General features: G+C 34.5%; 2 protein-coding genes across 3 annotated transcripts; one reads left to right on the top strand and one right to left on the bottom strand.

The window, feature by feature from the left end:
- The first annotated feature begins 330 nt into the window (after positions 1 to 330).
- On the top strand, positions 331 to 4476 carry LOC143592278 (uncharacterized). 2 transcript variants are annotated; one of them, XM_077072225.1, is made up of 5 exons: positions 331 to 447; positions 815 to 999; positions 2545 to 3106; positions 3259 to 3413; positions 4189 to 4476. In XM_077072225.1, the coding sequence occupies exons 2-5, from the start codon at positions 863 to 865 to the stop codon at positions 4298 to 4300; spliced, it is 966 nt and encodes a 321-aa protein (XP_076928340.1). In that variant the 5' UTR covers positions 331 to 447; positions 815 to 862; the 3' UTR covers positions 4301 to 4476. The 2 variants fall into 2 exon arrangements, with proteins under 2 accessions (XP_076928340.1, XP_076928341.1); XM_077072226.1 differs by having other exon boundaries at positions 4192 to 4474.
- Positions 4477 to 13159: 8683 nt separating this feature from the next.
- On the bottom strand, positions 13160 to 13465 carry LOC143592290 (cyclin-dependent protein kinase inhibitor SMR13-like). The gene has a single exon (XM_077072240.1). It carries the CDS (start codon positions 13463 to 13465, stop codon positions 13160 to 13162), a length of 306 nt encoding a protein of 101 aa, XP_076928355.1.
- Positions 13466 to 19202: the final 5737 nt, after the last annotated feature.

Genomic DNA, 19202 nt, shown 5'->3' with positions numbered 1-19202 from the left:
AACGTCCAGGTTCTACTGACGAAATCATTTTAAATATTTTATTTGTTTATTAATTTGAAGAACTTTTTTCATATAGGTTTAACACTTGGGTTTTACCAATATTGCTTATATCGTAAAGAACGTAATTGATATCGACTGTATTCACGTCGACTTATTATAGTAACACAAATGGTTCATTAACAGATCAGACGTTGCGTCGGGTACAAAAAATAGTTATAAATATTAGAAAAAAATAAAATATTAATGGTTTTCGAGATTTTTTAATTGTTGGATAAATGAATCAAATAATAATAAAACCTTTCTCTTTCCCTTAAACTCTCACTCGTACTATCTCTTTCACCATCTGTGTAGGGTTTCAGGTTATTATTATTATTATTATTATTATTATTATTAATCCCACCATTCATCTCAACCGTTCAATCGCTCCTAAATTCATCACAGTTACAGGTAATCTATACGTATATACACTAGTGCATATGTAGCTATAACTCTTTATAGTATTCCTGTACTCCTAATTTGCATTTCTACTCATCTTCGTTGTTAAATTGATTCTTCTCTCGCACTTGTTAATTAGGGATACTTATTATTACTGTTAGCTTAATTAAACCTGCACGCTTATTGTATACATATACATATCTATATATGTGTATATACGAGGTCAATTGTTTCAACATCACCATTTGTGTTGCACTCACCATAACCTCTAGGGTTTCAACTTACATCTAAAGTGCTAATTGACGATATGCATAATCATTTGTTCATAAAGTATGTCGGTCAACGTTTTTCGGAAATTATAATGATTCTCACTGTGTAGTGTTTAGCAAGTAGCATTTGACTGCTGGTCAACGTTTTGTTTGACTCGATGCACGCGGCTAGAGGAGGTTGGCTTGGGCAAACGTTTGCTCTAGCGAAGCATGATGACTCGTTTGAAGGGAAGAAGTCGGGAATTCGGCGTTCAAAAGAGGAACGGAAGGGGATGATTGAGGCTTTTATTAAAAGGTGCTTTCACTTTCTTTTGATAAATATTGATTGTATGATACATGTTGCTCTTTAAAGTTCAACTATGTTGCACTACTAATAGTATTTAGATGAAATGAATTACGGATGTCGGATGCCATTGAGTTCACGTATCTTTGTAAGTTTAATAGTAACTAGGTACTAAGAAAAAATTGTTGGAGTCCATGTTTTTGTATAACTTAGTGAGGAATATAACTAGGATGGCTACGTTTAATTAACTGATTTGACTAGTTTTGTAGTTACTGAAGTTGTATGTTTCAAGGATAAAACTAGCGATGCAAATTGTTTAAATCGAATCTCATATTAAAAATTTCATATAATAGTTAAGATGGTAGTTTATTTTGTATAAATTAAATAACTGTTAAGGAGGTGCCATCAGATTTCAACATCAATTCTACTCGTAAATGAAATGAGCAATAACAATAATAACAACAATGATACCAACAATCATAGCGAATAATAATGATTAACGGGATTTGGCACATTAGTAGTTTTAGACACTCATCTAAGTACGAATGTTTTGCGTTACTTTTTAATTACTTTGTAAGATACTAAGCTACTTTTGAATTTGACATGATACTATTTATTACTTCATATGTTTTGCTTCCTTCTGCTTAGCTAAATTGTTGTGTGCTGATGAACCATTTTGAAAACTTTTGAAAAAAGCGTTGTTAGTTAATGCTTTGGAAACTTTATAAGACCGATTGTGTGTCATGGGTTGATTTCATGTAGTTTAGGATCTCTATGCATGGTGACCATACTTTGGGTGTGAGGTCGGATTGTATTTTCGTTCACGTGGCCATAGAATTCTAGATTTGTAGACATGTGATCGGGATACGAGTCAACCTAAGGAGGCATCACATGCATGCTGTTGTGGCTCCAATTACATAACAAAGCGGAGATATTGTGAGCTGATCACACTGTCATAGATGGTGTCATGTCACTGGCGCCAAAACATGCATGTGGTATCTCCATAGGTAGTTGACTCGGTATTTTCTATCTTCTATCTACGACTTTATGGTTCTGTGGACACATGAATGAACATATATTTGACCTCACACAAGGGTCTTCACTGTGCATAAACATTCTAAAAAATATGAAATCAAACTTTTACACACAATCAGTTTTGTAAAGTTTTTTGAAATGGTTTAAAACACAATAGTTAGCTCAACCGAAGGAAGCAGATCATACAAAGGAGTTATAAATCGGCGGGCAATTGTGTTATTTACTCTGAAGTTCACATAAAACGAAAATTATGGATAATTGTCCTTATGGGAATTTATGGATGTAGTTTTCATGCTTCAAAGAGTACACATGTACTCCTGACTATTGTGGTTAGGTAAGGCTTTTGAGTCTGTTTTGTAAGTTAAACAGCACCAATTGTTAATCCCTATCACAGGCATCACACACGATGGGCATTTTCGTCATTTCAAGCAGAACTACTTGTTTTTAACATGTTCTTGGAGAATTCTTGATGTTCTTTAAACCTCCTAAATTACAAAATAAAAACAAACATGGTTGTTTCAGATATCAGAGCACTAACAATGGAGATTTCCCATCACTCAATCTCACACGCAAAGAAGTTGGCGGGTCCTTTTACACCGTTCGTGAAATAGTTCGTGAGATCATTCAAGAGAATCGAGTGCTGGGCCCACCCAAATCACCTCCAGAGGATCAGAGCATGGAGAATCTTGATAACTTCTTGGATCATCCATCGGGCTCAATGCCTGTTCTTCATGTACATTCATTGCACCCACAAAAGACACAATTCCGACATGAGACTGAGTATGTGTTTATAGGTGATACTGAACTTCCTCATGGGAATAATGAAGCATTTGAAAATGTGAAGAATGCAGAATTATTAATGGAACAAAAAGATGATGAACTACATGAAACTGTAACAAATGGAACTCAAAATCATCAAATGTTAGAAGATGTAGATGTAGATAAAAACTTGGAACAAGAATCAAAGTCAACGCTGGCAAGTCAAAAGGGTCAAGACCCTTCATCACCTAAAGAAAACTTAACGTTTCATGTTAATGGCAGCGCAGATGTTAAACTTGAAGACGCTCTGCTTGCTGAACAAAAAGTGAGTTTCTTTTGAAAACTTCAAATTCGTTTAACTATGGTTTTATAAAACAGATCTGATATGTATGATGTTGCAGTAGTAATCTATGAAGACACATTTGTTAATCCATTATAATGATTTAGATAACGTGTTCATCTGCCTGTTCTTCGCAGACTGTAAATGGTGCCACTGCTCAGAATCTCCCCAACAAAACCTCACGTAACCCGGTACAAGAGCCGACACTCGGTGAAAGGAGCGCAAATTTGAATTGGCCTATTGTCAGTTCCGAAAACAGAAGAACCAATACAACATTGAACAGAATTGATCTGTAAGTACACATAGTAATTGCTTAAAAGCATATTGTGATCTAGAGGTGGCAAAATGGGTTGGTAACAGTTTAAAACATGTATTTGTTTGATACGTGTCAAATTAAACAAGTCGGCTTGATATTAAATATTTTGGTCGAGAATATTAAAAAAACAATTTTATAGGCTGTATGCATGAAAAATACCCCACTTTCGGGGGGATATTTTTTACTTTTAACCTTTTGATCTTTTAAAGATGTAAAATAACCTATGTAGTCGATATCGCCGATATATAAATCAAAATATCGGTTCAGAATATCGGTACCGATAATATTGACCGATATTGGACTAATATTTGACCGATATATCACCGATACTCCTAATATTAGTGTTTTAAATCTTAATTATCAACTTTTAGTGTTCAATGTTAGTGTTTTAAGTCTTAATCAATTCGTACTTTGCTACGGTTGTTAGTGTTTTGCAATTTGCAAAAGATTAATTTGTTCATGGTAGGAGAATATACTGAATTGTTAGTGTTAAATCGCTATATATATGAATTTTACATGATATTATAAATTAACGATTTCCCACCGATATCTCACTGCGATAATCGATATCTCAGATATCGGTCCTTGACCGATATCCCCGATATTTTTCCGCATTAACTGCTTAGAAAATAACCCAATCGACCCGTCATGAGTAAATGGGCCACCTCTACTATGATGTAGTGAGGCTACATGTTTTTCTTTTCTTGAGCTGCATCTGATTTAATCTTATAATTAACTTGATTCCTTTAAGCAGCAAGTCATGGAAAGCAGCATCAAATAAAACTAGTGGCCGGGAAACTCACCAAGTCGTGAAGTTCATACGGTCTTTAATCACTGCATTTGTGAAATTTTGGTCCGAGTAGGTTATTATGATTATATTTGCTAGTCCTAGTTTAAGAGGTATCTCATAACTTGTTTTTGGATCCCGAAAGACTATTAGTAAGTAAACTTAAACTATACCATTACTGCCTTTCCCACTTGAGTTATATGTTAGTGTGCATTTCTTAATTTCCTTTATAACCAGTCATTAGTTTAATAAAAATCAAACCATGTAATTTTTTTTATTATTACAAAACTGAAGTGAAAATCTTAATAAAATCAATGAATGAAGTTTAGGTTTTTTAACGCACAAGTTGCTTAGAGAATATCATTTTGGTTTTATAGCGTAAAATGAGACACGACAAACCTTGAAACAACAATCAGGTTGGTGTATTGTGACCCTTAAGATTTCGGATTCTAGTCATGAAAACAACCTTTTGTAGAAATGAAGAGTAAGGATGAGTGTTATCAGATTCAAGTTAACCTGAAAATCTTGCACATCATTTTAACTGGATTAAATTAGACCTCAAATACAACTATAGTCATGGCATACTCTTCATCAATGGACTTGCAAGAATGCAAGTTGTAACCCAAAAGTAACATAAATAAACATTCTAATACATGGAACCGATGTGGCTTTGGGGTAACCATACCTTTTTCATATATATTTTCTTTAGTGACTTTTGTTTTTTAGCAAGTGTTGATACATTGTTTTTATTCTTTTATTTTAAAGTAATAAATATGAACATATTCATTTCTGATGCAAAACAAAAATCTTGATAACATTAGCATGTGTCTTCCTTTACACCAAAACCTAACTTTATATTTGTGTTCAACTGGATTATTTTTTGTCATATATACGAGGGAAGTGAAGATTTGGGCTGGTGATCGCAATGTTTCAAGTTCGAATCTGATTCCAACTTGGTTTTACCGCAGTGGTATGAGTTATTACTTATTATTCTTTTAAGCTAAAAGAGTGACTTATATGAACTAAATCCTATTTTAGTGTGATCCAGTTTTAACTTGAATCATGTTTTTGACTAAAAATGTGCATGTTTAGAATCTATTTGACCTGTTACATGATCAGACCAGACTCATCCAGTTTATCAAACTTAATCAATCAATAATGTTATTACTCTATCTAAGCTAAATAGCGAATACCTAAATTTAACTCTATCTAAGCTAATGAAGATCTAATAGGTTACAAATTATCTTGGATTTGATGTTCATTATGAAGTGTCAAGTGTGTAGAGAGTACAATGAATAAAAAGTGCATACTAGTTTCATTAATCGATTGGCATTAAATAGCCAGAAATACAACTGCTTCAACAACTACCTACTAATAAGGAAATACATAGAAATAAAAGGAAGACTTAAACAAATTAAATAACGTGCCAATTATCCCCTAAGGAACCGGCTTATTTAAAACAAACTAGAACTTGAGCCACAAGGAGAATAACGGCTCCTTTGACCTAGCTGACTTTGACCAAGCAAACCAACAAATCCTCCCCTAAACAAGAATCCTTCAAGTTTCTTGTTTAATCACGCATACTCCCATTGCCTCTCGTACCTCTTTAAATGTTTCTTCCTTGATGGGCTTTGTCATAACATCTGCCATTTGCTGTTTTGTACCACAAAACTCTAACTGAATTACCTCCTTTTCAGCCAACTCCCTTAGATAGTGATAACGAACATCTATATACTTTGTCCGCCTATGCATAACCGGATTCTTCGATAACTTAATAGTAGAAGTATTATCACATTTAATAATCACCATTCCAGTGGCTTCTCCCATTTCCTTTAACAAACCTTTCATCCACACACAATGACATGCACATAAACTTGCAGCTACATATTCCGCCTCGGTCATTGATAGTCACAATCTCCTGCTTTCTAGAACACCAACATACAGCTGCGTCGCTGAACAAACACACATAACCGGATGTACTTCTCCTATCATCGTTGTCTCTCGCATAGTTACTATCCGTGTACACTCTTAGCCCCTTCTCGTCCACCTTGTCATACCTTAAACCAAAATCATATGTGCCGATTACGTACCTTAGAATTCTTTTTGCAGCAATCAAATGATCCTCCCTAGGTTTCCCCATAAACCGAGAAACAAGACTAACAACATACATAATATCGGGCCTAGTAACAGTTAAATACATAAGACTTCCCACCAGACTTTTGTACCACGATCCATCAACCTCTTCCCTAATCCGGACTTTGTTAAAGCAAAACCGGGGTACCATTGGAACTTGAACCGGATTCGCCTCTTCTAACCCGAACCTTTTGACTACCTCCCTAGCATATCTTTCTTGACTCAATGATATAGCATCTTTAGTTTGACTTACTTGCACCCCCAAAAAATACTTCATCCTCCCCAAATCCGACATATCAAACTCTTTTTTCATCGACTCCTTGAACTCAAAACATATCTTTTCATCACTTCCGGCATAGATTAAATCGTCCACATATAAGCTCACCATTAAAGTCTTACTTTGTGCCTTCTTAATAAACAACGTGTGATCATAACTACTTCTTTTGAACCCTTCCCTCTTAAAGTAAGCTTCGATTCTATGATACCATGCCCTCGGAGCTTGCTTTAATCCATATAAGGCCTTTCTTAACTTATACACTTTATCTTCCTCACCTTTTCTTACGAAACCTTCCGGTTGTTGAACGTACACAACTTCCTTCAATTCTCCATGTAAAAAGGCACTTTTTACATCAAGTTGGTACACGGTCCAGTCTCGTTTAGCAGCCACAGAAAGAAACAAACGGATAGTATCCCACCTGGCTACTGATGCAAAAACTTCACCATAGTCAACTCCTTCCTTTTGTGCATACCCTTTTACAACTAATCTTGCTTTATATTTATCTACTTCACCCCTTTCGTTCAACTTTGTTTTAAACACCCACTTTACCCCAATTGGCTTCACACCAGCTTCAACTTTAACAAGCTCCCATGTATTGTTTTTCTCTATCGCTTCTATCTCCAATTTCATAGCTTCAACCCATTTTTCTTCTTTAACAGCTTCTTCATAAGTGGTAGGGTCTTCAATAATACTCATCATAATCATCACATCATCCTCTGCAAAGTTAGTGTGATAATCCTTTAACCAACTTGGTGCCCGTTTAGTTCTACCCGTTCTTCTTGTAAATGTAGCAACTTCTTCTTCTTGTGAATCTTCCCCTTCTGACCCGTCTCCATCTTGAGAGTCATCTACCACTTGAGGACTCTCTTCCATTTCTCTTTCTTCATTTTCACTTATAGGATATTCCTCAAACGGCTTTCTCGGAATCTCTTCTTCTTCCACAATCAACTCTTCTTTTTCTTCCTTTCCTAAATTCCAATCCCACTTTCTTTCTTCATCAAACGTAACATCCCGGCTAATTACAATTTTCTTAGAATTAGGATCATAAAGCCGATAGGCTTTTGATTCCGTACTTACACCCACAAAGATACATTTATGACTCTTGTCATCCAACTTACTTCTTAGTTGTTTCGGTATATGAGCGTACCCAATACACCCAAAAACCTTGAAGTAATCTACACTCGGCTTCCTACCCGTCCATAACTCTTGAGGCACCTTCTTGTCAAGACTTCTACTCACACACCGATTAAGAACGTGGCACGCCCAACATACGGCTTCGGCCCAGAAGTGTTTAGGCATCTCTTTTTCGGTTAAGAGACACCTAACCATATTCATGAGTGTCCGATTACGCCTCTTGGCCACCCCATTTTGTTGGGGTATATAGGCAGTCGTTAGTTGACGTTTAATTCCTTCTTCTTCACAAAATAACTTAAAATCTTTTGACAAAAATTCTCCCCCTTTGTCACTTCGTAAACACTTAATGTAATTCTCAGTTTCTTTTTCAACCTCTACTTTAAACTTTCTAAACCATTCAAATACCTCCCTTTTTTCTCCCAAAGCATAAACCCAAGTTTTTCTAGTAAAATCATCAACAAATACAAGCACATACCTCTTATTGCTCAAGGAGTTCGGTTTGACGGGTCCACATATGTCGGTATGAACGAGTTGTAACTTCTCAGATGCATGCCACTTGCTTTTCTTTGGTATTTCAATTCTATCTTGTTTACCGAGGGAACACACTTCACATGCTCGTGTTTTCTCGGTCACCTTTGAAAGGCCTTCAACCATACGGTTAAACTGCATCGTTCTTAAAGCTTTATGATTAACATGCCCGAACCTCCTATGCCATAGATCTTCTCCCACGGCAGCATGCATACAATCGGCTGGGGTGTTTACGTTGACAAAGATCGGGAACATCCTGTTCTTTGTCATTGTAGAAGTCATGAAAAACCCTCTCTCTTGATGGTAAGCATTCACCTTCCCATTCTTGAATATGAACGTAACCCCTTTTTCTTGTAACTGACCCACACTAAGTAGATTTGCTGTTAGTTCTGGGGCATAATACACCTTACTCACCACCTGACACACCCCATCTACTTGCAACCGTACGTCACCAACACCTTGTACCTCGAGCCTTTTATCATTCCCTAGCTTCACCAAATGTGAAAAAGTTTCAAGTCTTGTAAACCAAGTTTTATTTCCCGTCATATGATTCGAGCAAGCCGAATCTAGAAACCAAATTCTTTCTCTCCCATTCTTCACTGAACCCGACTCAGCCATTAGAGCCTTCTCTTCAAGCTCGAACTTTTCATTATCTATTTCTACCATCAGATTTAATTCTTCATTCTCGTCAAACTCTGCATAGTTTACGGCTTTCTCTTCCGATGGACATTCATACTGAAAGTGCCCCAGATTGTGGCACTTATAGCACTCCACACCACTCTTATCGAACGACCCGCGGCCTCTTCCTCTTCCTCTACCTCTACCAAATGAAGATCTTCCCCGTCCTCGACCCCTTCCTCTTGAAGCTTCCTGTTCGGCCCGTAGGGCCTGGTCTTCGGGTGACTTTTTCATTAGCTTTTGTTCATGGACTAAGAGAGAACTTTGCAGCTCGTCCACGGACATTGTATCGAGATCTTTGGATTCCTCTATGGAGCACACAATGAAATTGAAGTTTTCAGTGAGTGTCCGAAGAATCTTTTCTACAATCGTAACGTCCGTCATTACGTCTCCACAAGACCTCATCTCATTTGCTATGACCATTACCCTTCCCAGATAATCGGTCACCGTCTCCCCCGTTTTCATCTCCAGCACTTCGAAGCTTCGTCGGAGTCGTTGTAACTGTGCTCTCTTGACACGAGCACTACCTTGATATTTAGTCTTCATCGCATCCCAGACTTGTTTAGAGGTTTCTTTTGAGGTAATAGTCTTTAGTATTGATTCATCAATTGACTGGAAAAGATAATTCAATACCTTCAAGTCTTTCAACTTGTTTTCTTCAAAGTTCTTTCTTTGAGTTGCAGTGGCTTGTTCTCCTTCTCTTATCACAGCATACCCAACATTCACAATGTTCCAGCATTCTTTCGATTGGATCAAATTCTTCATGACCATACTCCAATGGTCGTAGTCCCCATCGAATTTTGGAACGTACGTAGATTGATAATTACTTCCTCCTTCCGCCATCGCAACAGCCTTTGTTACACTTATGAATCGAGTTGTGCTCTAATACCACTTGAAGTGTCAAGTGTGTAGAGAGTACAATGAATGAAAAGTGCATAATAGTTTCATTAATCGATTGGCATTAAATAGCCAGAAATACAACTGCTTCAACAACTACCTACTAATAAGGAAATACATAGAAATAAAAGGAAGACTTAAACAAATTAAATAACGTGCCAATTATCCCCTAAGGAACCGGCTTATTTAAAACAAACTAGAACTTGAGCCACAAGGAGAATAACGGCTCCTTTGACCAAGCAAACCAACACATTATAGGAAAACTGTAACGTTTGTCATATCTAATTAAGTGATAATATATAAAAATGTGTTTGGATAGAGAGTGCTAAAATTTCATTTTTTTTTTCGTTTTAACACTTTATTATTCAAAATAATGTACGTACGTATCCAATATCCGAGTAACGATAAAAATCTATCTTGCTAGTTGCTAAGCTTCATTGCATGTTTTGCAAACAATACAATTTACACAAAAATATAAAATATATGGGGCCAATACGAATAAAATATAACAAAAGAGTGCTCCTTGGATTCCTCACGTTCCAATACGTTAAAAAAGTCAAATTCTATTGCAATTTATATGCTTCAAAGTACATCTTTTCCTGTCTAAAAACAAAGAGTTAACTTCAATTTTCGTCCTGTGTTGGGTCAAATTTAAAACTTGCTTATGACATATTGTAGTTTCAAAAAGTTACCATTTGACTCCACATCTTAACACTGTTAGCCTGTTCTATTAAAACTAGGGGTATATTGTCCTTTCACCTTCCACCCCAATTACGGGTTAGACTCCTTCCTAACTCAGCTATCGCCTCAATCAACACGCAACAAACAACACCTTCATATCTAGCCTAATCTAGGGGTGTGCACAAGACCGAAATACCAAACCAGAAAAACCAAACCGATATATAAACCAAAGTTTTGGTTTTGTTTTGTCTTTTTTTTATGAAAACCCCGAAATAATGATTTTGGTTCAATTTTGTGTCGTGTGAAAAACCGAACAAAACCGAAAAAATCGTTTTAAATGTTTGCTATTGAATTTACGACTTTTTATCTTTATTTTTGAATGTTAGTTATCTTTTTAGCCCTAAATATTCTAGGCTTAAATGTACATGATGATATTTAATCATTAATTTTCTTAAAAATATTAGATGCAAATTCAATATACCGAGTCAACTTTTTTTGCCCCAAAAATTTTTAGTCCAAAAAAAATGCATTCGAAACCAAACCAAGCCAAACCAGAAAACCGAAAACCACAAAACTGAAAGTATATGAAAAATTAAAAAAATGAAAAAACCGTAGCAGGCAAAACCGCACCAAGCCAAACCATACATATTACACACCCCTATATATCTTCATTTTTATAGTGACACGTGCGACTTCAAATAAAGGGGTGTTTGGGTTTCCTTATTTTTACCTGCTTATAGCTTATTAACATTTATAAGTTAAAATAGTGTTTGAGTAATATGGCTTATTAAAGATTTAAATCTTTTAAAGAAGAAGAAAAAGGAGTTTTTCATAAGTTGAGATAGAGTAACTTATGAAAAACTCCTTATATAAATCATAAGGAGGTGCAAATAAGGAATACTAAACACCCCTTAAGAATAGTCAATTGGACCATCTGAAAATAGAAAGAACATCACTATTGATTGAGTGAAAAAAGACTTAATTAATAAACTGAGATATGAATTATCAACCATCTATTAAAATACAACCAAAAGACTTAAAACAGTACTTTCTTTAATCCCCACATTTTAGTAATTCTTTTTTAAACCCTCTTGTATATATACGACTATACAAACTGAGAGACTGTGAGAGTAATATATTATTATTATTTTATAGATGCGATATAGCCTAATAATGTCACATATATTAGTTGAAGTTTCCAAAATAAGATTGTAGGTGTCACTGTCACTTTTTGTAGAAGATGAATGAGATATGGTTGCCATATTTTGATTTTAACGTGACTTACAAGTTCCCATACTCATAGTCTCATACCACTAGTACCAGACCATCATCCTCTTCTTTCACTTTCGTCATCCTTACTCCTTCCACCAATTCTATCTTCAATTTACAATAAAACAACTAGAATGTCAAGTTATTAATGTTCTTTTTGTTAATATTGACGTCGTATAATATTCTTTTTGTATCATTTTCTGCTTGTGTATCATAGCAAAGACCTTAATGTACTTAAGAATAGAAATGAGACGACTTAGTCCTATATATATATATATATATATGCAATCGTAAAACTGTGTCTCATATCCATCGGATACCATGTATTCCCATGTAAATTACTTCACATGTTGAGACATTTCTAACAGTATGTGAACATAACATTAAGGCGTTAAATTCGTTTGTGACCGTAAATATGAAAAGAGTAACCATTCTTCTAATTTCTCTAAATTTAAACCATCTTTTTAATACCAATGAAATACGAGTAATAAATAAGCATGTTATACCTTCGGTTTATAAAAAAAATAATTTAGATACTTAATTGTTATTCAAAAACTCAGAATTTATTAATAAGTTCATATTTCCTAACTAAGAGACAGCTCTGCATGACCCTGTTCATCCAAGTAACAAACAGAATAACTAAATAGTAAATAGTATTCATATTTCCAAAATAAGAACCTCTGCAGGTTTTTCTTGTCCCGTGTACAAATACCATCCAAAAGTATATATTATTGTTTCTTTCGTATTGATGTCACATCATACGTGTCATACGAATATACGATAGAACAAAAACGGTCATATAAGTCGTATGGCTGTGTGAATTGTGAGTGATCGCTTTAGTAATTCAAACCGTATGTGTTATACAACCTGTATGACACGTCAATGGTGTCTAGGTACTGTGTCAGTAAGACGCATTACTTTAGACAACGTCTTATTAAATTCATTTTGAATGATAAAATATCTTACAAATATTAATTCACAAACAGAATTGCAAGTCATAATCATGAAAAACATTCAGATCTGTTTACGAACGAGAGGCGGTCACTAAGAACGTATTAATTCGAACAATTCTCGATCATAAGAACTCGAGTAAACAATATGACATTCAATAGCAAAACAAATCGAATTAAATCTGCAATTCAGATCCACAGTTTCCGAATTAGGCTTTCAATTTCTCAATTACGATTACAAATTCAACATTCAACACGTAAAACTGATGTCAATAGAATTGACACAATTCAGCAACAGAAACAACGTGCAAAAAAACTATTATTATTATTATTATTATTATTATTATTATTATTATTATTATTATTATTATGTTATTGACGTAAAGCTTTACAGAAAGCATGACCGTTTTCTCGACGAATTCCGGTTGATTAATTCATAGCTGGAAGTGAAGAACGAATCGATCTCATCTTCGTCAACGAACTCGACGAACGGAAGCGCGTGTATCTTTCTCTTACGCACGCGCCTCGGTCGTTTAGGCACCGGAGGGCAGGTGAGGATGGCCGGAATCCGGTGCTCTGTTGCGGTCGGCGTTACGCATTCTTCGTCGGATGATACCGGTTGAAGGTTGAGCTTGAGAGTTGATAAGTTGATCGCCGGAAGGTCTAGCTGCCGGAATTGGTGTTCGGTGGACATGACGTGGCGGTGGCGGTGGCGGTGGCGGTTTGATCGGAGAATTGGAGGGAGATGATTGTGTGTGGGGTTATTGTGGACACTGGTATTTAAGGGGTAGGATAGAGAGGTGAGGGTAGTTTAGTCATTTTGTAGTTCTTATTTTTTTGAAAAAAAATACTAGATGAGTGGTTAAATAGATTCGTTATTGTTAATGGGCTAGTGACGGAGTGGTAAGAAAAAGACTTGGTGTTTCATGTGTCTCAAGTTCAATTACCATCCTAATTATTTAGATTCGGCGACATCAGGGTAATGATGGGAGACTAGGCGAGTAGGTGACTTTCACTAACTAGTTGGATCATTTAACTGAACAAGTTTTTATCTCACCGCACTGTCGTACATTCGGGTGAGTGTTCTGGCGCGTTGGCCTTAGGCGAGGGTTTTTCTCGGATCAAAATGCGAGTGTATCCCGATGTTATGAATTTAGCCAGTAGCCCATTTAAAAGATTCACTGTTCGTTCAAAATAAATAAATAGATCACTTCATATATGCTTAAAGAAGGGATTTTGCGTCGATGAACGGTAAGTGACATGTATATTTAACTGCCATCACAAGCTTAGCTATAATCGTGATGAAAAGCTTGGTATTTATAATGTTAAAGTGTTAATAACAAGCATACAGAATTATAGAACAGGTGGCTGATGAGAACGTTATGTTTGACTCTAGAAGTCTATTTCTAGTTTGTATATATGTTTTGTGACAATTTAACGCGCACCTAACCAATAAGAGGTTCATGTAACTATGTAAGTGATCGTGACTAAATTGCATGTACTAATTCTTCAATTGGGTACATAACCAAAATACAAGTTTCGTTTAGGTGGTCCTAAGGACTTGAGTATTTAACCTTAACTAGAATTCGAGTTAAGATTTAAGACTATTACTGTCACGAGACATTCTCTCAATCGTCTATATTAGTTTATGTCCAAATCTAGATACAATATTAGCTACTTTGTTTCATGTGAAAATCTTCTCAATTTATGGCATTTAGGGATAAAAAAAACCCAACGGAAATCATTAATCACAAATTAACAATTGTTGTTTTTAGGATATAATCATATAAGCTTCCTTTTTAGTGTAAGAAAATAAATATCCAGTTAAGATCTCATTAAATTATACTTATATTCCAGTTTAGAATGCATGAAATAACTAAGACAAACATCCATATTATTATACAAGAATTACAAGCCATTTTGGGTAGATTTTAAAAAAAAGAAGGTTTTTTAAGCTTCGCTGCATATTTTCTATTGAGTTCTACGTTTTTATAAAAGAAGAAATTTATGAGATAAAATATAAGAAAAAGTGATCCTAAGATTCCTCACGTTCCATTATGTCCAGAAGTCAAATTTTATTGCAATGTATTTGCTTCAGAGCATTTCTATTGGTCTGGACTATCATAAAAGTTTATAAACTTAGAACCAATTATTACTTCTTCACAAAAGATACCATGAAAATAATTTTTTTGATCTCCTATAGGAAGCATTTGCTTTTTATTGTAATATGAAAACTTAGTCTATAATACCGGGTTATAGTATCTTGTAATTAAGTTTTGAGTAATTTTTATTCGTTATAGTGAAGATTCAGGAGTTATTTTATTTCGTGTTTTGTGGTTGTAACAATTCTGGACTTGAATTGGTATTAGAGTTGGTTAGAGAACACTCGAGATCAATTCTACTCTACTGGCCTAAGATAAAAATGACTAGAATACTGGTAATAATTACTTATTTAATGTTTTACCTATATTGTTTAACCCCTATTCATTTTGAGCCCTAAGACGCACAAAGATAGCATCGCAGGAGATCCTGTCAAATTTATTCTTGAATCAAGAAGTTACGGAGAAGGAACCGCTTTGGTGACATGACGGGAGGCAAAAGAAATGCGGGAAAATCCTCACTAGTAGAAAAGGAGGTGCCAACATCAATTCCTATTTTGTGTTGTAAATACCCTGGAATAATAGGGAGTGAGAACTTCATACATGAAAGGCGTGAGATTATAATGTAATTTGCATACTCTTACATTAACGATCATATGTTAAGTTATACCAACTTTTCATAGGCGACCTGATTTTCACCCCACCATAACAAATATTCTAGGTCTGTCACTAAGTAGATATCAAAAAAATTCTTTATGTATATAACAGCTACATAAATATAAATATATTGAAAAATCAACATTTTAATGAGTTTGTTTTAAATGTTATTTGACATAGATGCTTTAAACACGATGCTACATGTAACACATACACCGGTTACTTTTTGTGTGTGTTTTTTGAAAGACATATTAACTTATAAAAAAATTATGTTATTAAAAAGTCGCGAAATAAAATGCTGGTTAAAAAGTCAATAATATATTAAAAAAAACGGTATCATTTATTTTGGAAGTTGTAATTGCTTAAACTTTTAAAATAATATAAAATTGTTTTTTTTTTTTACTTTTTATATTTTTTATAACTAACATAAAATTGTGTGCATAACAAAATTAGAAGTTTCCAAAACAAGAAATATAGGTGCCATTGGCACTTTTTATAGATGATGGATGAGATATGGCTGCCCCTTTTTGGGATTAACGTGATTTCTAAGTTCCCATACTGCCCCCACACCATCACATGATCAATTCATCACCTCACTTTCGTCACCCTTACTCCTTCCACCACATTCCTTATGTTTTTTTCACCTCAAAATACACACAACAATAATAATATTAATAATTACATGTATGTTTACACGTCAAATACTAATCTAATACGACTAACCACTCCATGTGATACTTTACATTTTTGTATTATAAAAAAATGTCTTAAATACGTAACATATAACCCACTTTTCACTTTTTCCTCTTTATATACGTAACTTTGATAAGTATATCTACTTTAATTTTTTGTATTTGTTTTGATTACGTTGACACGAGATAGATGATTGAATTTGATGAGTTATTTTTACCAGCAGTTGTGCAAATGAAGATGAAATTACCGGGCGAGCAATACAAAGTGAAGAAATAAAACGACACCATGGCTATTTTGTAATTACGCGTATATTGTAATCACACTATATATCAAAATACAACCATAGTAAATACCTACATAATCTACAAATGACGTAATTTTATTACGCTAAAATTTTATAACTAGAGTGAATTTATTACGCTACGTGTAAAATTATAACGTAATTTTATTCCTCTAGTTACATTTGTGATATCGTTCAATTACGCTATTCAACTTAATTATCAAAATGCCACCGCGTTTTTTCTCCCGGCTCTTCGCAACATTCGCACGGATATCTCTTTAATTTTATTAGATCCAACTCTCTCACTAATAATCTTAATTAATAACAAATATTCAATAGATTAAGTTTATACTCTTAATTGATAACAAATATTCAATAGATTAAGTTTATAAATGTTTGATTATTTCTCAAATCACAAGAGACAGCTCTGCATGTGTCCTGTTCATCAACGATACAAACAAAATATCTAAACATCACTAATATTTCCAATATTAAGATCTTTGTGTAGCTTATTTGATATTTTGATCCATCAATTTTGTATAATAATAATAATAATATATCTCACAAATATTAATTCACAATTTAAGTACTTTATTACTTCAAGTACATATCTCTACTATGAAAGTTTGACATAAAATTAAACAAAAAAAAAAGAAAAAATATATATATATAAACTATATATATATATATATATTATATATATAAATTCATATCATCATATATTTTTGTCGCAAAAATTTACGAAATCCTCAAACACGCCTCCGTTTTCGCGACGAAATTTGTTCGAGTATTTCAAAACAAGTCGCAAAGTATGAATCGATCTCATCTCTCGCAACAAACTCAACAAACTGAACCTCACGAAGCCTTCGGTTACACACGCGCCTCGGTTTCTTCGGCGCCGGAGGACAGGTGACGGTGGCCGGAATCTTGTGTTCCGTCGAGGTCGGCGTAACAAACTCCTCAGCTTGCGGCGGTGGAACGTTGAGTTTGAGAGGTGATAATTGGATCATCGACGGAACGTCTGGCTGCCGGAGTTGTTGATCGGTGGACATGGTGACGTAATTGTGATCGGAGATTATTATTATTATTATTATTGTGAATGTGAGATGAGAGTATATGAAGATGTAAGGTAATTGAGTTATGTAGGCAAAGAATATCTTGTTAGAGGGTATTTTGGTAATTTTATGTGTAGATTATTATTATTAATTTATTATTATTCTTTGGGAAGGAGGTTTGTTGGAAAATGCTTGATGTTTGTCTTAAAGGTGTGATTAATATTTGATAAATTGGATGTGGCTTAATGGTAGAGCATTCATTTTACTAGTGAGATGTAGGGGTTCAAATCTTATTATCACCAATTTATATGGGAGATATGAGAGATTACCCTGGCTTGCTAGGGTTCGAGCCCTGATCTCACCCGGTTTTACTGGCTCCTCGCTGTCGTGCCATTTGGCGAACGTGGGGGTCGGGTTTTATCTGGTGAATCCCTCAATAGGTGGACCGTTAGGGGCTCCGTCCATCCGGAATAGTGGCCGGCTCGGGCTACCTTTAGCCAATAGGGGCCGCGTACGGAGTTCCCGGTGTTACTTAGTTGGTCGTTCAAAAAAAATATTTGATAATGGCTTTATTGTTATTATTTTTTTAATATTTATGTAAATATACTGTTTAATTGACTGGTGAGGTTTGATGGAATTTAAGATGACTGGTTGAATATATCGTTTGATTCGTGTTTAAAGATTGAGTTTTATGTTATTAAGAGTTAGTAATTGACGTAATTAATTGACGGTCGCAAGTTTTAGTTACACACGAGTGCTGACAAATTTGACAACGTTGGTATTTATAGTGTTGAATTGTTTTCGAGAAGCATTAGGTTATACGGAACACGTGTTTTATCAAACTGGTTGGTGTTTGACTGTAGAATTGTATTTAATGCGTGCTAAGCCAAAAAGACGTTCGTGTGAGTGTTCGTATGTAAATGTCACGTGCTAATGTTTCTCTTGTGTACGTATTTTCAGTGTAGGTTTAATAATTATGATTTGGTCTGAGTCAAAGGTTGGTTATGGTCTAGTCTTGAACGTAAGACTATGTGCATGAAAACAACATTGAGTTAGGTTTCGAACCTAAGACTACATGATCTCAAGCCTTAACAATCACCTTCATGTTATGGGCATGAAGGCCAAGTGTCTCCCTGTTAATGTCATGTGACGTACGTTATGCATCTAAATTAATTCGTGTCTAAATACAGATATTAGATATGCACATCATTAATTACCTTATTGCATGTAAAATCTTCTCTATTTATGGCTTTTAATAAAACTTTAACCGAAAACATTAATCATTATTGTTGTTTTTCTGATATATATTTCATTTTTTGTGTGATCTATAATTAAAATCCAATTAAGATTTCATTGATTATACAATTCATACTTATTAACATTCTAGTTTAGACTTTAGAATTGTAGTAACTAAGACCACTATTCATTCTATATAAGAATTTTATGTCATATTTGTAAGGAATTTTGTTTTTTTAATTTGAAGATAAGAAATTAAAACTTGAATCGAACCTAAAATAAAAATACAAGTGTATTAACGCTCAATAAATATCAAGACACCTATTTCAGAAAAGAAATGGAACAAAATTTCCTTCGTTAGAATAGCCAATTCAATTTAACGTAATTTTAATTTCTCTCTTGACTTTTTAA

This window comes from Bidens hawaiensis, unplaced genomic scaffold (assembly GCF_021521415.1).
Source record: "Bidens hawaiensis isolate Kalapana, Puna unplaced genomic scaffold, B.hawaiensis_p1.1 tig00040661_1, whole genome shotgun sequence".
NCBI lineage: Eukaryota > Viridiplantae > Streptophyta > Magnoliopsida > Asterales > Asteraceae > Bidens > Bidens hawaiensis.
This window is presented reverse-complemented; position numbering and strand designations above follow the sequence as displayed.

Bases quoted from the DNA above. Each gene is read 5' to 3' on its own strand.
- LOC143592278 (XM_077072225.1), top strand. From the start codon at position 863: ATGCACGCGGCTAGAGGAGGTTGGCTTGGGCAAACGTTTGCTCTAGCG. The intron at 1,000-2,544 runs GTGCTTTCACTT...TGGTTGTTTCAG, and splicing joins ATTGAGGCTTTTATTAAAAG to ATATCAGAGCACTAACAATG. The intron at 3,107-3,258 runs GTGAGTTTCTTT...TGTTCTTCGCAG, and splicing joins CTCTGCTTGCTGAACAAAAA to ACTGTAAATGGTGCCACTGC.
- LOC143592290 (XM_077072240.1), bottom strand. From the start codon at position 13,465: ATGTCCACCGAACACCAATTCCGGCAGCTAGACCTTCCGGCGATCAAC.